An 18,824-nucleotide genomic window follows, 5' to 3' on the forward strand; every position below is an offset into this window, starting at 1 on the left:
AGGTGTCCATGGAGGGAAAAGTGGATGTGAGAGGCCATGAATAGTCAGGGCCAATGAACTCTGCTGGGCATTTCTAAGTGGCCCATGTGCCCACCAGCACACGTGTGTGTGCATACACACACACACACACCATAAAACCACATTCCTGGGAGCGCACAACACCCAGCAGCACGTATTAGCAACTTACTCAGATACCCAGTGAAGGCACAGAGATATTTCTTTCTTCATCAAATTTACCCCTCTATCCTCTGTGTATCCCTGGGCTCTTCTACTCCAGTGATATTCACAATCAGCTACTTGAAGACAAATCAAATTGCCAAGCTGGTGTTTCAGAACATGTGGCAAACAAAGTGGTCCCACTCAAGATTTGTTAATTTGTGAAGTGGATTCACTTTTTAACACTGAAACAAGATAGGCAAAGTCATGCAGTGTAGACCAAGATATGGGCTTTCCTGGGAAACCTTCCAAGCTGAAGGTAAGAGGAGACCATCTCCTATGTCCTCACCATCCTATGGAGAGGCCACATATTGCTACTGCTGAACACACCTTGGATTTGAGTAGCAGTGGAGGTACCTGCCCACCTGCTACTCTGCTTTCTTTTAATGATACCTGGGGCTGGCCTTATGTCCACAGAATGAACACATGGGCTTCAGACACCACACACATAGTGTTAGTGTAAGTGCCGGCTGTGTAGAGAATTGTCAGAGAATGCAGTTCCCAGCAACTTGTGAGAAGTTGGATTCAGTCTCCTGGGGAAGGAGAGCAGAGTTGCTAGGCAACCAGGGCTCCCAGCGTCAATCTCTAGGCAGCCCTGCTTGTCTCTCTCCACATATGCAGTGCATTTTCTGATTTGCAAAGGAGGCAGGAGTTGGTTCCTAGAATAGAAAGGGGCTTCAACAGATTACCTAGTTCAACCCTCTACCTTCACAAGAAAAGGCATAATTATCCTCCCTTTACAGATAAGACCCCAAATTGAGAGTGACTCCTCCCTTTGGACAAGTCTAAACTTTGATTCTTCTAACAAAATTCAGGTAGAAAATGTATGATGCCAAGACACTGGTCAAAGCTCAACTATTAGGCACAGAGACCTCTGCCCTATCAAGCACAGAAAACAAAATTTACTCATATCCAATGTATATTTCCTGAAGATAAAACTGTTCATCTCAGGGTCTGAGTGGGCCCTGGAGCCTGAGCTAGCCTTGCTCACTGCATCCGCAAGGAGACAATTAGCAGAGCCTGCTGCCTGTAGCTGAGCTGCGCAGAGCCAGGGAACAGGAGTGCTCCAAAAGCGAGAAGGGTTTCTGGTTGCCCTTTCAACCTCAGAGGTCAGGACTTGACTCCCAGTCTTCTGGATTTTTGACAAACAAAATCCTATGCCTATGCCTAGATCCATAGGCACACAAATGGAAGACCTAAATAAATCAAAGTGGAGGAGTGAGGCTGCTGGACTCCTAGAGATTCATGGCTCTGCCTTGATTAGTCACCATTCTTTTAGCACATACGTCCAGACATCCTACAGAAAAGAATGCAGTCACCATTCAGGCATGCTTTGTTTTGAAGCAATGATCATGAACTTAATATTCCCTGCTGGCATAAAGAGGAAAAAAATATAACACCTGGCAGCTTGTGGGTAAGTCCATCACGGGAGCCGGTCCTAAAATTCTTCAAAATACCAACTTTCTGAGGTTGGAAGCAGACCCTGAGATGAGATTTTGGTGCAAGTGATTTATTAAGGAAGGGATCCCAGGAAAGGCAGTAAGGGAGTAGGGGAAACAAGTTAGGGATGGGGAAGAATCCAAGCAAAGGTTCAACTTCAAAAGTTCTGGCCTCAGTCTAATCCCGAGTGTCAATTAGGCCTCAGAGTTTGTTCTACCTCCAGGCAAGGAAGCAGGACTGTCATATTCTTATATGAGTCAGTCATCGGCTAAGAGCTACTCTGGAGAAGTAAACTCCAAGGCATCTCTAGCTTTAGGCAAAGCGGCTCCAATAGCCAAAAGTGAAAACCATTGGTCAGGATGAGATACTCCAAATGAGAGCCCAGAGGGCTGAGGAATAGGGCCTCCACAGAGCAGTCCCACAGCTCATCTCTCTCTTATCTTGAGATAAGGTTACAGGAAGTGCTCATGCATAACAACAAATTATCTAAATGTATGTCCATCAGGACCTTGAAAGAGAGAGAACAACACTTCCCCCGTCATGACTGTAGGGGAGAAAAAGAAAACCATCTCTCTCTCCTAACCAGTTGTCACTTTGTAGTTTAATATCATAATGTACTTTTCTGCCTAATGCTTGAAAATGCCTACTTGAGTCACAGGAAATATTGCTCCCATCTCCCAGTATCACCAATATCAGAGAAATTTCAAAGAATTTTAGTGGGGGATGACTGCCACCTTCGAATATTTAGGTTTCTCTCATATGACCTGGTGCTTTCTCTGTGGTCCTAGAGGGTGAGCTAGGTTCGAGGGGTAGATGTCATAAGAAGATCAGTTTTTGACTCAAGAAAATCATCTGGAGTAAAGTGGTCCACATGCTGGACTGGAACAACATTTCCAAAACTGACCTTCCAGGGGATGGATTTTTAATGTAAACTCTTTAGCGAGTATAGTATATAGAAAGAAATTCATTAGGTGTGGCTCCATGACATTTTAACTAAATGAACAGACCCATGTAGCCAGCACCCAAATCAAGAAACAGACGATTTATGTGCCCTGTTGCTCAGCAGAGCAAGAGATTCCTCCATGTTCCTGTATGTAGTTATAGGTCATTCATTCTCATTGTTGAATATCACTCCATTGTATAAATGGATATTTGGATTGTTTCCATTTGGGGCTACTATGAGTGATATTGTTAGGAACATTCTTGTACATGCCTTTTGGTGAACATACAGATACATTTCTGTTGAGCATCTACTAGGGAGTCAAAATGTTGGGTCATTAATATACGTATGTGCAATTCTAGTAGATACCGTCAAATAGTTTCCCGAAGTGGGTGTACCCATTGACCCTACCTTGAGCAGTATATGAGAATTACAGTTGCCCCACATCCTTGCCAAAATGTGGTATTATTAGTCTTCTATATTTTAGCATTCTTACGGATGTGCAGTGGAGTCACATTGTAGTTTTAATTTGCACTTCCCTCATAGCTAGTGAAATTGAGCACACTGGGTAAAGTTTTTTAAAAAATACATTCCCAAGCCCCACCCAAGCCTCATAGAATACAAATCCCTAGGGATGGGTGGCCCAGGAACCTGACTTTTCAATGCCTGTTCCCCGGGAATACTTAAGCTGCCAGCCTGTCGCTGATCTGTGGACTAGGGTGTGAGGATGATCAATAAGGCAATAGCTCTGTGAATCTATGACTCTGGGTGCAGAGTGTGGGTAGCTGGCTTCTGCCTCTGATTAGGTGTTGGTATTCAGTCAAGACTTAATGTTTCTGCATGAAACAATGAATCCAAATAATAACAGAGACAAGGGTTTATTTTTCTGTCATGTGAAAGAAAATACAGAGATAAGGAACCCAGGGCTGGTTTAGGGTACCAGGGTACCATTGTGAATCAGGGAATCCAGCTCTTTCTAGCTTTCTGCTCCTTTGCTCTGCCACTTTCATGTTCTCTAGATGTGCTGGAACTCCAGCCACCATGTTTACATTTCAGGCAGGAAAAGGAGAAGCACAAAGGGCAAAAAAATAAATAAATAAACAAATAAAAGAGAGAGAGAGAAGGAGAGAGAGAAAGAAAGAGAAAAATAAAAAAAAGAAAGAAAGAAAGAAAAGAAACAAAGAAACCAGCTGAGTCAGCCATGTTGAAGGGGTTTTCCAAGGAGCCCCACCCAGTGGCTTCTGCTTATTTCTCATTGGCTAAAACTGTCACATGACCACTGCCACACTTCAAGGGAGGCTGGGAAATGTAATTTTATAGCTGAATGCATTGCTGTTCTGAATAAAACTGAAGTTTTCTTAATAAGGAAGGAGAAAAGATAGATATGGAGGGAAATACAACTGCTAATGTCTTCTGACATCTAAGTGGACAATCACTCATCTCTGGATCTCTATTGTCTTATCAACAAAAGGTAGCAAGTTAGATCATCAATAAGGTTCCAATGACTTCCTGGAATATTTTAGCTCTGCTTCTGAAATATTGTTTTTTTAGGGAAGTTAATATTTTAATTGGATGTCTGGTGATTTTTAAGGTTGAATATGCCTTAAAGCTGAAAAACGTTCATTTACATACTTTTAAATATTGTGGTCAATACTTAGGAAATAGTAATCTAACTTACTTTAACTTCTGATATATATGATATATGTTATCATTAATAATAATAAAGTCTTTTTATTCAGTGTCCAGCACTGTGCTAGGTACTTTACATACATAATTTACATTTACATCCTGCAACAAACCTATAAGGCCTTATGCCCATTTTAAAGATGTAAAGGCTAGAGCTCGAATTGTTGAAGTAACTTATCCAAGTTCACACAGTTGGCTTTAAGCATTAGGATGCCTGTTCCACTGGGCTCTCTGTGGAACACAGAAAAGGCCCTGCCACTGTCTTGCCTGTGGGGCTCACCACTCATCCTGCCATGGCAATGGGCTGCAGTGAATGAGTTAGCTCTTCCTCAAACATGATGCACAAAATCAGGTTTCACTTTCTTGGAGATGAGATTTTCCACACCACAACTACACCAGGGAGTCATGAAAACTGAATTTCCTCTCACATCCTCATAGGACGTGAGCAAACAAAGGCTATGGAGAAAATACCAGCTTGACTCACAAATGCATTATTTTTCTCAGACTGGAAATAATCCAACCTTTGAAATTATTTTTTAATCCTATCAAAATTTAGAGGATAGACTCAGAATTTTAAAAATGAAAGAAAATGAATGGATCTTTTACGACTCCAAACATCTCTTATGATGAAGAGAACAAGACCCAGAGAAGTGAAACAACTTGCTCCAGGTCACACAGTTTACATTGTCAGCTAAAGATCGGATCCAACAAGTAAAGGGATTAAAATTCTCCTGTTGACTTCTAGAATTTACCAGATGTTAGGAGAAGTGATTCCTCCAACCTTAAGACTACAGCATCATCTTTAAAACATTTCCATTTTCAATTTCTCTAAAGATGCATGTGCTGACTTTAAATTACTTTTGCTGCCTTGATCATTAGGAGGAAAATGTTAATTGGGTTCAGGGGAACTTGATGCTGTAAATAGAAGTACTATGCTCTGAAAGAGAATGGTGAGGGAACAGCCTTGCACACGAGAAAAACAATCCATTCTGTTAGAAGTCAGGTTCCTACAAAGGATAAATGCTTGAGGTGATGGATACCCCATTTACCCTGATGTGATTATTATGCATTGCATACCTGTATCCAAATATCTCATGTACCCCATAAATATATACACCTACTGTGTACCCACAAAAATTAAAAATTAAACATTAAACAAAAAGTCAGTCTCCTGGTCAGCCACTTCCTAAGAGATGCTTGCTGACCCCTGGACCCAAGTTTCTCAGATTTCCTGATGATCAGAATCCTGGAGTGCTTGTTAAAAACACAGATACCCTAAGCCCACTGGAGATCCATAGAATCAGAATCCCCAGGGGAGCCCCTGGAAAGCTCTATTTTTCACCAGCACCCCCACAAGTGCCGTCCAGGAAGTTAGGAAGCTCTCCCCTGAACGAGGTTTGCTGCATACTGAAAATACTAAATGTTTGGAGGAATCCATGGAATCAAAACCTCTGAGCCTGGACATCATTTTTTTAACCATCCCCAGGTGATTCCAATGTGCAGACAAGGTTGAGAACCACTGTCCCAGACTACCAATGTTCTCAAACATCACTGTACAGAAGAATCATTTGGATTAAATGAAAATTCTCAGGCCCACAATCTCCAAGATGCTGATTCAGGAGAGGTGGAAATTCACATATGTCACTAATGGTCCTGACACAAGGGGATTGAGGATCACAGTGAGAACTCCTGACTAGGATAACACAGGGGCTCCACTGATGCCTCCCTCAGCACCCTGAGCTCCCCCATCATGACAGCCCTCACATTTTCAATACTGAGTTGTCCCTCTGTCCCCCTAGGCTATCAGCTTGTGGGGACAGGGACATCCGTCTGACATGCCCAGAGTTAGCACGATGCCTGAATGTGCTAGACACTCAACAGACATCCATACAATCACTTCATTGCGCAGTACCTTCTCATATATCTGCATCTTATTTTCCCGACTCATATAAAACATTTGAGAACAGGGAAGAACATGTCACATTTCTTGTCCTACAGTCTCCAAAACAGTGACCTGTATATCGCAGATACTCCATAAATTTATTTTTTAATTATTTAATAACTATCACCTGTAATTCTTGGGCTGCTATGGTACAATTAAAGCAGGTTGATGAGATAAATACCTACTTTACAGAATATTGTAGTCTGTCAATTCCTAAATCGTTCAGAAGGGATACTAGAAGGAACCTGGTTTTACTCTTCAGACATATGCAAATAGCAGGTCAAACAGTGTCATAGACTCAGTTACACTGGAGAGTGAACTATGCTGTGGTTTATCTCAAAAGTGAAAAGTTCCTTGTTCTGAAACATTATTTCTCTCTCTCTCACACTCTCTCTCTTTCTAAAATGCACCCCATGAGAATAAATCTGCAGAGAAACATTTAAGGGAGCCCTTCTCCAGGCATCAGAAGTACAGCCCATTTTCATGGCAAAGATGAGAAATGAGAAACCTGCTAGCCAGCCCTCTGGTCATTTAGATCCTCATTTGTCAACACTTCTGAGATTAATAAACTCAGAATCCCCTTCCAGCAAAACACTCAGTTTTTAGCCATAATCAACTTAAGGAACTTTTACACCATTTTACATCATTTACACCATTTTACACCACTTACATCATTTTACACCATATGTCCAAGACATGTTCTGAATCTCCTCAAATAAGCATTGACCTTCCTTGGAACTTGCTTCTTTTCTTTTTTTCTTTTTTTTTTTTAATTATACTTTTAAGTTCTAGGGTACATGTGCACAATGTGCAGGTTTGTTATGTATGTATACATGTGCCATGTTGGTTTGCTGCACCCATTAACTCATCCTTTACATGAGGTATTTCTCCTAATGCTATCCCTCCCCCATCCCCCCACCCCACACACACACACATGACAGGCCCCGGTGTGTGATGTTCCCCTTCCTGTGTCCAAGTGTGGAACTTGCTTCTTAATAGAAGAAGGTCTGCATTCAAGAGCACATGGATCATTTGAACTCTTGGTTCTGATTCAGATCTTCCAACCAATGAACTTTGCATATGTTGAAATTTTATCAAATGAGTTATGTTGCTCCTGGTCCTTTGAATTGTTTGACTTCTGAAGAGAACTGTAGTGCAAGGTTTTGCCAACTTTTTGACCAGAATCCTCGGTGAGTAATAAATTTTGCACTGCAGCTCAGCACACACACACAGCTACCCTCCAAGTATTTCATGAAAAAATAGCTTCCTGTATTATGTGCAGGGCATACTGCTTTTCTATTCTGTTCCGTTCATTTTTTAAAATAATAACACCAACCATTAAATCACTGGTTCTCAACATTGGCTGTCTGTTGGAATGGTCTGAGAAGTTTTAACAGTTTCCAATGCCTGGGTCTCACTCCCAGAGATTCTGATTTACTTGGTCTGGGATGAGGCCCTAGCCATGAGATTTTCAATGCCCCTAGGAGAAAATTTTCATGTGCAGTCCCGACAACCTGTGCGATAACCTGGCCCAAAAACAAATCATGATTTGCAATTTGAAAAACATAGACAATGTGTAGTAATAGACACTAATTTCCAAAAACAATAACATTTACAAGAAGACTAGTTTATTCACTGAACAAACAATGTGCCAAGGACCATCCTGGACACTAAGGATATAAATATGCTGAATATAATTTCTCTACCCTTGAAGAACTGGTACCCTCCTTTTCAAAAATGGAACACACCCACATGCCAGTTCCCAGATGAAGGGACAGCAAGACCAGCACTCAGAAGCTCCCTGTATCCCCTTCCAGTCACTGCCCCACGAGACTGACCACTAATATGACCTCCAACAGCATAGATTAGTCATTCTTGTTTTTATATTTTAAACAGATGGAATCATACTTTATGGTCTCTTTTCTGCCTGGTTTCTTTAGGCCAACATGGTATTTGTGAGATTTTTCCACGTTGTTCAGAGTACCTGGAGTTCATTCATTCTCACTGCTGTATAGTACCCCACATTCTATAAGTTACACCTCAATTAGTTTACTCCCTATTTTTTGGATGGCATGTAGGGGTTTCACAGTTTGGGGCTAGGAGCATTCTAGTACACAGGTCTGGTGAATATGTACACATTTGGTCAGGTATATGCCTAGGAAAAGAATTTCCAGGCCATAGCTTAAGCTTAACTTTAGAAGATACAGCCAAACAGTTTTCCAGTTTAGTTGGAATTACTTGCACGCTCATCCACAAAGTACATGTGTTCCAGTTGCTCCACATATTCAACACTTAACATTGTCAGTCTTTTTCATTTTAGCCATTCCGGTGTGTGTGTTAGAATAGACTTTTGAAATCAATTTATGTAAGTAAGAAAAGCAAGAAGATTTCTTTAATTGACTTATATAGTGGTTTTGAATAGTGTCTGGACACCCTCCCTTGAATTTGAGAGTTCACAGAGATTCCAAAATCTTACGAGAGGTCTGTGTCCTGAGTAATATTTCTCTTAATCATTGTGCCTCTCTCCCTCTCTCACCCTGCCTTTTGCCCTTGCCCTCTTGCTCTCTGCTTCCTGTATCCAGCCTGGGTCTGACCTGGCGGGACATGCAGCATCTGACTGTGCTCACCTCCAAACGGAACCAGCTTCACGACGAGGTCCATCAGTGGCGGCGCAATGGGGTCGGCCTGGAATTTAATCACCTCTTTGGCTACGGGGTCCTTGATGCAGGTGCCATGGTGAAAATGGCTAAAGACTGGAAAACCGTGCCTGAGAGATTCCACTGTGTGGGAGGCTCCGTGCAGGACCCTGAGTAAGTGGGGGTAGTGGTCCCTCTGCTGCATGTGGAAAGTGCCCCTGAGATGGCTCCATGGCATTGGCATAATATCACATTCCCTCTTCATGTTTGGGTCAACTGTATTTTTTGTTTGTTTGTTTTTTTGAGACAGGGCCTCACTTTGTCACCCAGGCTGGAGTGCAGTGGCGTGATCACAGCTCACTGCAGCCTTGAACTTCTGGTCTCAATAATCCTCCTGCCTCAGACTTCCAAGTAGCTAGGGCCACAGGCATGCGCCACCACACCCTGCTAATTTTTTTTTATTTTTTGTAGAGACAAAGCCTCACTATGTTGTCCAAGCTGGTCTCAAACTCCTGGGTTCAAGTGATCCTTCTGCCCTGGCCTCCCAAAGTACTGGGATTACAGGTGTGAGCCACAATCCTCGGCCTGGATTTGACTCAGGGACAACCAGTTTCCAAGCAGAGCTGCAGGTTTGCATAAATCCAGGAGGCACCATTTACATAGAACACAGAACCCCTGCTTTTGGTTGTGAGCCTTAACTGTTTCAGTGATGTATGCCATTATTTCTAAGGGCACAAATCAACCACTATAAACATCACCCAGCTCAATAAGGAGAACATGACTAACATCCCCAAAGGCCCCCCGCCGTGACCACTGCCATTAACATCCCCATGCCAGCGTAGCCGTATTCTTACTTCTAACTCCATAGCTTAACTTGCCTGTTCCATACTTACTAGAATCATACACTATGTCCTGTTTTACAACTAGATTATTTCGCTTGGAGTTATGTTTGTGAGATCCAGTCATGTTTAATGTGTACTTATAGCTTTTCTCATTGCTGAAGAGTGTTCCAGTCTATGACTATAACACAATTCGTTTATTCATTCTACCTGTGGGACAATCTAAGGACTTGATTTTCCTCTGAGTGAGGTGGATTTTGCCACTTGGAGGGATTTGTGTATGGGGTTCCCTACACAGAAACCACAGCGTTAGTCAACTGCACCCACTTCCCTTCCAACTGCCCCACCTTGGCAAGTGGATTGGTCAGTAAGGATACTTCTTAATTTCTCTCTGTCCTCCTTGATGCATTAGTAAAATGGAGATAGTAATTTTTATTATTATCACTGAGGTATTATTTACATGTCATCAAATACACAGAACTTAAGTGTATCATTTGAGTGTTGATAAATGTATACACCCTGGTAACTACCACTGAATCAAGAGATGAGGCATTCCATCAACCCAGGAAGATTCGTCATACCTGCTTCCAGCTCGTCCACACGCTCCACAGGCACCCTTTGTTTTTGCTTCTCTCTCTGTAGATTCGTTTCACCAGTTTTCAGACTGGACTGTGTCCAGTTTCTTTTTCTCAGCATGAGGCTTGTGAGATTCGTCCAGGTCACCATGTGTAGTCGTAGCTCATTCATTCTCATTCTACCTTGAGAATACACCTCCGTGGCTTACATCATTTAAATGGTGGTAAAATTCATTCCCTGCCAGGGTCATATTTCCGAGGACCATCGAGCCTGGCCAGAGTCCAACCCCTCTCAGACTTTATCCTCCTCGCCACTCTTCATTGGTCCTAGACTTGCTGCATCTCTTCTACTCAGTTACCCAGACCTGAATTCCAATCTTGACTTCACCAACTTAGACAATACTTTTGACATTTCTGACCCTCTGCTTTAGCAATTCTCAACCTTTGTGCCCTGTCTCCCTTTGACAGCATGGTGACGTCTATGGGCCCCATCAGTCTAATGTTTTCCAAATTCATTAGATAAAATGCACTGGATTGCAAAGGAAACCAATTATGTTGAAACCAATTAGAAAATAAATTCATGCTGAAATATATGTCCCCTTGTCAGCACATTAAGTAAAAAGCTCTAGTGGCAAGTCTAATGGCCACAATAATTTCAGAGCAGCAGTGATGACTAATTGCTGCTGCAGGATCCATGCAGTGGCTGTGGTGGGACACGAAAATCTGCCAGCTCTTTGACAAAGTCCGAGGAGGAGCTAATGCCACTCTGCTTTGTGGCCTGCATTCATAATCGAAAGAGAAGAAAAGTTTCTGTTATAATCTAGTGAAAATTAAGATGTGGGATTTTTTCCATTGAAATTATTAGACCCCCTGAATTCTATCCAAATGGGCCCCAAAATAAGAGATTTTTTTCTCTTTCCTCACCAGTAAAACGGAGCTAATGTTTTTCCTCCGCAGGCTGCTGGGAGACTTTAGCAACACACAAGTCTACAGCAGGCACACAGTAGGCACTTAATATATGTAACATTGCCTCTCCTTCTCATCCAAGACTGGATGTGAACACTTCTAGCTTACACCTGTAGAATCAAAAGACAGTAATCTCCTAGAATTTTTGGTGAAATAATTGTCTGATTTTTATGCAAATTCCAAATCATGTATCCTCTCAGCCTAAAATATCCTCCAATGGACAAGCATGTGCCCTGGGATGCCCATCCTCCCATGGGCCAGCAGCCTGCCATAGATGGGCAGCCTACCATAGGTGAGCATCCTCCCACGGGCCAGTGTCCTCCCGTAGATGGGCAGCCCACCATAGGTCAGCATCATTCCACAGGCCAGGGTCCTGCTGTAGACGGGCAGCCCACCATAGGTCAGCATCTTCCCATGGGCCAGCGTCCTGCTGTAGACGAGCAGCCAACCATAGGTCAGCATCATTCCACAGGCCAGCGTCCTGCCGTAGACGGGCAGCCTACCATAGGCCAGCATCATTCCACAGGCCAGCATCCTGCCGTAGACGGGCAGCCTACCATAGGTCAGCATCCTACCACAGGCCAGCGTCCTGCCGTAGACGGGCAGCCCACCATAGGCCAGCATCATTCCACAGGCCAGCATCCTGCCGTAGACGGGCAGCCTACCATAGGTCAGCATCCTACCACAGGCCAGCGTCCTGCCGTAGACGGGCAGCCCACCATAGGCCAGCATCATTCCACAGGCCAGCATCCTGCCGTAGACGGGCAGCCTACCATAGGTCAGCATCCTACCACAGGCCAGCGTCCTGCCGTAGACGGGCAGCCCACCATAGGCCAGCATCATTCCACAGGCCAGCATCCTGCCGTAGACGGGCAGCCTACCATAGGTCAGCATCCTACCATAGGCCAGCATCCTCCCACGGGCCAGCATCCTGCTGTAGACGGGCAGCCTACCATAGGTCAGCATCCTCCCACGGGCCAGCATCCTGCTGTAGACGGGCAGCCCACCATAGGCCAGCATCCTCCCACGGGCCAGCATCCTGCTGTAGACGGGCAGCCTACCATAGGTCAGCATCCTCCCACAGGCCAGCATCCTGTTGTAGGCGGGCAGCCCACCATAGGCCAGCATCATTCCACAGGCCAGCATCCTGCCGTAGACGGGCAGCCCACCATAGGCCAGCATCCTCCCACGGGCCAGCATCCTGCTGTAGACGGGCAGCCTACCATAGGTCAGCATCCTCCCACGGGCCAGCATCCTGCTGTAGACGGGCAGCCCACCATAGGCCAGCATCCTCCCACGGGCCAGCATCCTGCTGTAGACGGGCAGCCTACCATAGGTCAGCATCCTCCCACGGGCCAGCGTCCTGCTGTAGACGGGCAGCCCACCATAGGCCAGCATCCTCCCACGGGCCAGCATCCTGCTGTAGACGGGCAGCCTACCATAGGTCAGCTCCTCCACGGGCCAGTGTCCTCCCGTAGAAGGGTAGCTCACTATAGGTGAGCATCCTCCCATGGGCCAGTGTCCTCCTGTAGACGGGCAGCCCACCATAGGTCAGCACCCTCCACGGGCCAGTGTCCTGCTGTAGACAGGCAGCCCACCATAGGTCAGCATCCTCCCACGGGCCAGCATCCTGCTATAGACGGGCAGCCTACCATAGGTCAGCTCCTCCACGGGCCAGTGTCCTCTCGTAGATGGGCAGCCCACCATAGGTCAGCATCCTCCCACGGGCCAGCATCCTCCCATGGACAAGCATCTTCCCATGAGTGAGCATCCTCATTGTTTACTCACTGAACCCCTAGAAAGTGGCACCAAGTGGATTACTGCCAAGCTGAGTATTTTTTTCCATGAAACAGTCCATGATTTAAGAAGGCCTCACTCTAATCAGCACCACATGGAAAAAATAAGGCTTCAGCCCAAGCCCTATAATAATCTAAAAACACAGAGCTGCCCAAGTCCCAAGTGATGTTACAAATGTCCTATAATAAAAATAGCTACTCTGCACAGTTCCTCACCATTTTCCAAAGCTGCTGTGTCCACACATCATTTCTGTTCACTCCCGTATCCCTCCTCTTGGCAAGACAGACTTCTCTGAGTTCTAAACAAGTTGATTGACACAGTCAAGGCCACAGAGGCTGTAAATGTAAGACTGGAAGTCACTTTTATTGAGTGCCAACTGCATGCTATGTGCTTTCCTACACGTAAGCTTTACAGCCACCCTATTGTTGAGGGTGTGCCTTATACTCACACAGTCGAGGTGGGAGCAGGGGTGAATATTTTGCAGCCTTAACAACAAACTGGTCCCATACTGGGTGTCAGGGAGAAACACCAACTAGGTGTGGTATATGCTAGGCCCATTTACATTACTGTATTTAATCCTTGTAAGCCCAGGAGTAATAATAAAAAGTATTATTACTTTTTATACACAAGGAAGCTGAGATCCAGAAAGGATTAAAAAAAAAAAAATGTGCTCAGAGTCACAAAGGGCAGAGCAGGACTTGAAGCAAAGCCCATCTAAACCCAAACCCCAGGCTCTTTTCACTACATGACCTTGACCTTAATCAGCTCCCGTGCATACAGGTCCTACATTAGGCCGTATGTGAGAGCAGACCTGCTGTGAGCTCACAGTGCCATTACTGATGACAGGAGGTTGGGAAAGGTCAAGGGCATGCCAAATGTCATCCAGCTACTAAGCAGCCAAACTGGGATCTGAGCCCAGTAACTTTGACCCCTCACGGTGGGCTCTCAGGTATCTCAGTGACTCCCCCTGGAGAATGTGAGGCTTGGGTGGGGGAGGGAGTTTCAGTAAACATTCCCCTGGGGATTCTGAAACACCCACCTAGTGGGTGCTCCCATCTCCCAAACCCCATCACTGGCATTCCAGAGGCCCTTTTCACTGGTCTACAATGCCAAGGTCTGCCGTGTCTTTTGGGAATGAACAAAGAGACAAGACTGGGAACCACTGTCCAAATGGGGGATTTAAGGCTAAACCCTACTCGTCATAACTAACTTTACCCAAAGTCAACATGAAATGGGCGTTGACAACTGTTTGTTTCCCTTGTTAGAGTTCAGAATAATTTCTTGAGAAATTGGGAAGTGCAGTGACTTTCTGCAGTGGTGAAAATGTTCTGCACTGTCCAATACAATAGCTTGTGGCTATTGAGTGCTAGAAAGTGGATGACCGTGATTAAGAAACAAGAGTTTTCATTTTATTTCATTCTAATTAATTTAAATTTAAATAGCAACATGTGGCTAGTGGCTACCATCTTGGACAGCCATGTCTAAGGCACATCCGGTAGTTACATCTTAGCAGGAGGGATGCTGAATTGTGCAAACCGAATGGGAAGTGGAGATTTAATAACATAAACTCTATGAAGGGGTGTCAAGAAGATGAGACTGCAAGAAAGGCTTGCTGGTCCATTTTATAGCCTCATGCCTTCCCCCAGCACGACATCCAATTGCAGCATCCTAGAAGCCTAAAGGCGGCCTTGGGAGGGTGCTAGTAAGAACTGCTGCTAAGAACTTCTCTCGGAAAGTCACTGGGATAGCACTTTATTCCACTATCTCATTTAATCACAGGAGGTTGGCATCCCTAGTCTTAATTTAGGTGAGAAAACAGGATCAGACAAATAAAGCAAACGGCCTTAATTCCAATGTCCTTATCCATTCCACAAGGCCCTGGGGCCTGGTACCTCATTCCCTTATTGCAAAAGGAGAAAGACTTACGATGTCTGTGCCTTTACAGACACTCTGCAAGCAGGGAGTGGGGGCTGGAATGTCCCTCACAGGCAGTGCAACTGGCACGATATCTACACTTACTTGCATATAAGCAATATTTACAATTAACAAAAAGGCAGCACCGTTGCAGTATTTAGGGGAAGAGTTAGCTTGGAATGTACTGCGGCCCTCTTAGTCAAGCTACGTGTCAATACCAGGCTTTATTTTCTGAGATTGCACTGGACAAGCCGGACGGACTTCTAATGATCATCAAGCACCATATGATTATGAGAGAGGGCAGGAGGGGAGCACCACGGGAGAGAAGGAGAGAGAGGGAATGAAGGCGTATGCTGAGATGAACGGCAGTTTATCTCCCAGTTTCTGAATATGCTTAGCATTCCATCATAATCTGCATACATGTGGAATTTAAGGCCAGAGAGAACACTGGAAATAATGTTATCCAAGTCCCTGTAAGGAATCTGAGGTCCGGAGATGTGATCATCCCAACATCTCACAACTATCCAGGAACTTTATGCAAGATCAATGCAGTGTTTTCAATGAAGAGAAATGGGAAAGCACTATATTTCAGCACTAACTCAGTTGGGGCCTCCCAGTGGACTGGGCCCTCGTCTGTCATATTCATGGTGTAACCCTAGTGCCTACAATAGTGCTGGGCATATAGTAGACAGGTGATAAATATTTTTTAAATGAATGAGGGAATGAAAATATTCAGCCAGCAGCAGCCGGACACAAGGGAAATGTCTGACTGCTGGCAATAGGACCGGCGGGCCAGCAAGGCAAATGTGGGAAGGAGGCTCTGCCTTGGTTGGAAGGGCTCTGCCTCCTCTCAGTGCCCTCCGGTCCCTCGTCCACCCCCACACCAGAACTTGTTCTCAGATGCAGATGAGTTAGGTCTAGGGCAAATACACTTGTTGAAGAATGCAGAGGCTCCACAGGGAGATTTGGAGAGCAGCCCCAGGGCTGGCTGTGCCGCTTGACAGAGGAGGCCCTTGTGACCACGAAGCACACTCGAGGAGCGGTGGGGTAGAGGAATCAACAGCCGTGGCAATCGCCACTCTCCATAATGTGCAGGGCTGCACAGAAACAGCTTCCAAGGTGGAGTGAGTGGTGATTGTCAGGTTTGTGGGTTTCCTTGGCATTAATCTTCCCGGAGATGGAGTCAATTTGAAAAGCAATTTTCTAAAGAGGCTTTATCAAGAGAGTCAGTGAAGGATGCTCAGCTACAATCAAAGGGGAAAATACACCTGGCTGTGACCAGCTGCACCAGCTGTGTGTAGAATGAGCAGAGCCAGCCCAGGCCGGCCCCATCAGCCAGCTGGGAGTGACCTGTCCAACACAGCTGCCCCCAGCCCCTCTGGGCACCCTGAGGGGACTGTTCACTGAGCTCCTTTAAGGCTGTGCCAAAATATGTGATCCAGCTCTGAAGTTTAAGTGAATTTGGAAATAAATGTTAAAACCTGGTATCAATGCCGGAAGCAGCATGGGAGTGAGAGGTCAGCGTGTGCTCGGCCCTGTGCCACCTGGGGGACTGTGGACCAGCACTCCCGAGCTGCAGAGGCTTCCTGCACAAGTTCATGCCCACCTCACTCTGCTACAGGGGGAGGAGAAAACCTCACCATGGCCACCTGCTGAGTGTCCTCATGTGACTGCCACAAAAGCAGGCATCTTGGGCACTTGAGAAAGAGTGGCTGTCATTGTTACTATTGTGATTATTCTATCAAAACAATCACAGCTTTATAACTTTTTCTCTTTTTTTGAGACAGAGTCTTGCTCTGTGGCCCAGGCTGGAGTGCAGTGGCACGATCTTGGCTCACTACAACCTCCACTGCCCAGGTTCAAGCAATTCTCCTGCCTCAGCCTCCTGAGTAGCTGGGACTACAGGCATCCACCACCAAACCCGGCTAATTTTTGTATTTTTAGTAGAGCTGGGGTTTCACCATGTTGGCCAGGCTGGTGTCGAGCTCCTGACCTCAGGTGATCCGCCTGCCTTGGCCTCCCAAAGTGTTGGGATTACAGGCATGAGCCACCACAGCTTCATAACTTTATCTTACAGTTGAAGATTCATAACACAAGAAGCATTCCCCAGGTCCTCCTGGGAAGCAACACCTATTTCTTGACACAAGGCAGTTTAAACACTTACTTGCAATGATACACAATAAAATAAAGATACAAGCCACCCCCACAACCCCAAGTTTGTCTTTTATAAGACTGGAACACTAGGATTTTGCATGTTATCTCTAATAGGTCAAAGAAGAACTCTTTTTTTTTTTTTTTTTTTTTGAGATCGAGTCTCACTGTGTCACCCAGGCTGGAGTGCAGTAGCGTGATCTCAGCTCACTGCAACCTCCGCCTCCCGCGTTCAAGCGATTCTCCTGCCTCAGCCTCCTGAGTAGCTGGGATTACAGGTACACACCACGATGCCTGACTAATTTTTGTGTTTTTAGTAGAGACGGGGTTTCTCCATGTTGGTCAGGCTGGTCTTGAACTCATGACCTCGTGATCCAACCCCTCAGCCTCGCAAAGTGCTGGGATTACAGGCGTGAGCCTCCGCGCCACACCTAAGAACTCTTAAACCTCCAGAAAGCATGCTTCATTTTCTGCAGCAAATGAGCTCCAGATCATGGCCTGGAAACTAACACCCCGTGACTATTTAAAATGTTTCTGCAGAGCCTCTTTTTGTTCCACCACCAACCTCCTCCTATTTAACCTTCTTATAAATTGATAATTCCTGAGCATATATCTCCTTTTTGCTTTAAAATAAGAATGTTTCATTCCTTTTCTTCTCATAAAAGCAATACATGGTCACTGTAAGAAAATCAGAAAATGCAAGTGAGCAAATAAAGAGAGAAACAAGAAACATCTGGAAAATACTGTTCCTAGGCTCTCCCAATGCCACGATGCCAGCCAAAAACCTGACCTGTGAGGGGAGAATGGTGTTCTTTCTCTACCAAGTTCGCTGCCTCTGGAATTCACAGCATGCTTTTAATTTAATTTCACAGTAACTTAATATTCTCAGAAGAGTCCAGCCACATGTCTCCTCTCTCAGCAGACCCAGCTCCTGTGCAGGAAGCAGTTCACGTGGCAGGGCAGGATCGGGGAGTTTTTCTAGCTGGCAGTCTCTCCGTGGTGCTGAAAAAGCCAGACTCCTCAGCCAACGTGAGAAGAGTTGTTCTGGTGCTGGGATGGTCTCTTATGATGGAAGGAGAGAAATACAGATTGGACCAAACCTGAGATGACCCTCAGGCACACCATGGCTAAGGGGGTTTCAGTAGATGGTGACAGTGCCTCTCGTTCAGGTCCCCTTCACTGGACTATGCACCACCCCAGCTACTGTGGGCATTGGCTGCTAACTGTGGTCTTCTGCCTGTGTCTCTGAAGAATCACCCTCAGGGGCTATGGAAACCTGGCTGAAATAAGAATACATAAAACCCATGCTCCTGCCTCCAAGCGGGACAACTGTGTGGTGGCGTTGATGCTCCAAAGCCAGCATGGCCTGTGACCCCCAGGCACACCCCAGTGTCCAAGGCTTCTAGGAAAATGTGTGATTCTTAACACAAGTTTGTGTGTTTGTCCCTACTCCCACCTGTCTTTCGGCTTTCCAAGGTGCATGGAATATGTCTTTCAGTCTCCCTCCATCTCTCCCTTGCACCCTCTATCACAAATGCACACCACTCACTCTCAAATAAGACCTTTAGCCTGGGCAATCGGTGGCCTGTGTTCTAGTTTCCCCTTCTCAGCCTCGCTGTCATTTTCCCTCCCTTAGTCTTAGTCGCTAAGGCCTTCCCCATGAGCGTGGGGCTCCTGGGAGAAACAGATACGACAGCCGCCATGGAAGATTCACACAGACAG

At 45.4% G+C, this 18,824-nt stretch overlaps 1 protein-coding gene across 1 annotated transcript in view; it reads left to right on the forward strand.

The window, feature by feature from the left end:
• The window catches only part of PCSK2 (proprotein convertase subtilisin/kexin type 2), a 256,293-nt gene that overhangs the window by 229,723 nt on the left and 7,746 nt on the right, over positions 1-18,824 (forward strand). The window contains exon 11 of the mRNA XM_003810593.3: positions 8,807-9,034. Within this exon, the coding sequence (XP_003810641.1) occupies positions 8,807-9,034 (228 nt within the window). The remainder of the gene's footprint in view (positions 1-8,806; positions 9,035-18,824) is intronic.

The sequence above is a fragment of the Pan paniscus genome, chromosome 21, assembly GCF_029289425.2.
Source record: "Pan paniscus chromosome 21, NHGRI_mPanPan1-v2.0_pri, whole genome shotgun sequence".
NCBI classification, from domain to species: domain Eukaryota; kingdom Metazoa; phylum Chordata; class Mammalia; order Primates; family Hominidae; genus Pan; species Pan paniscus.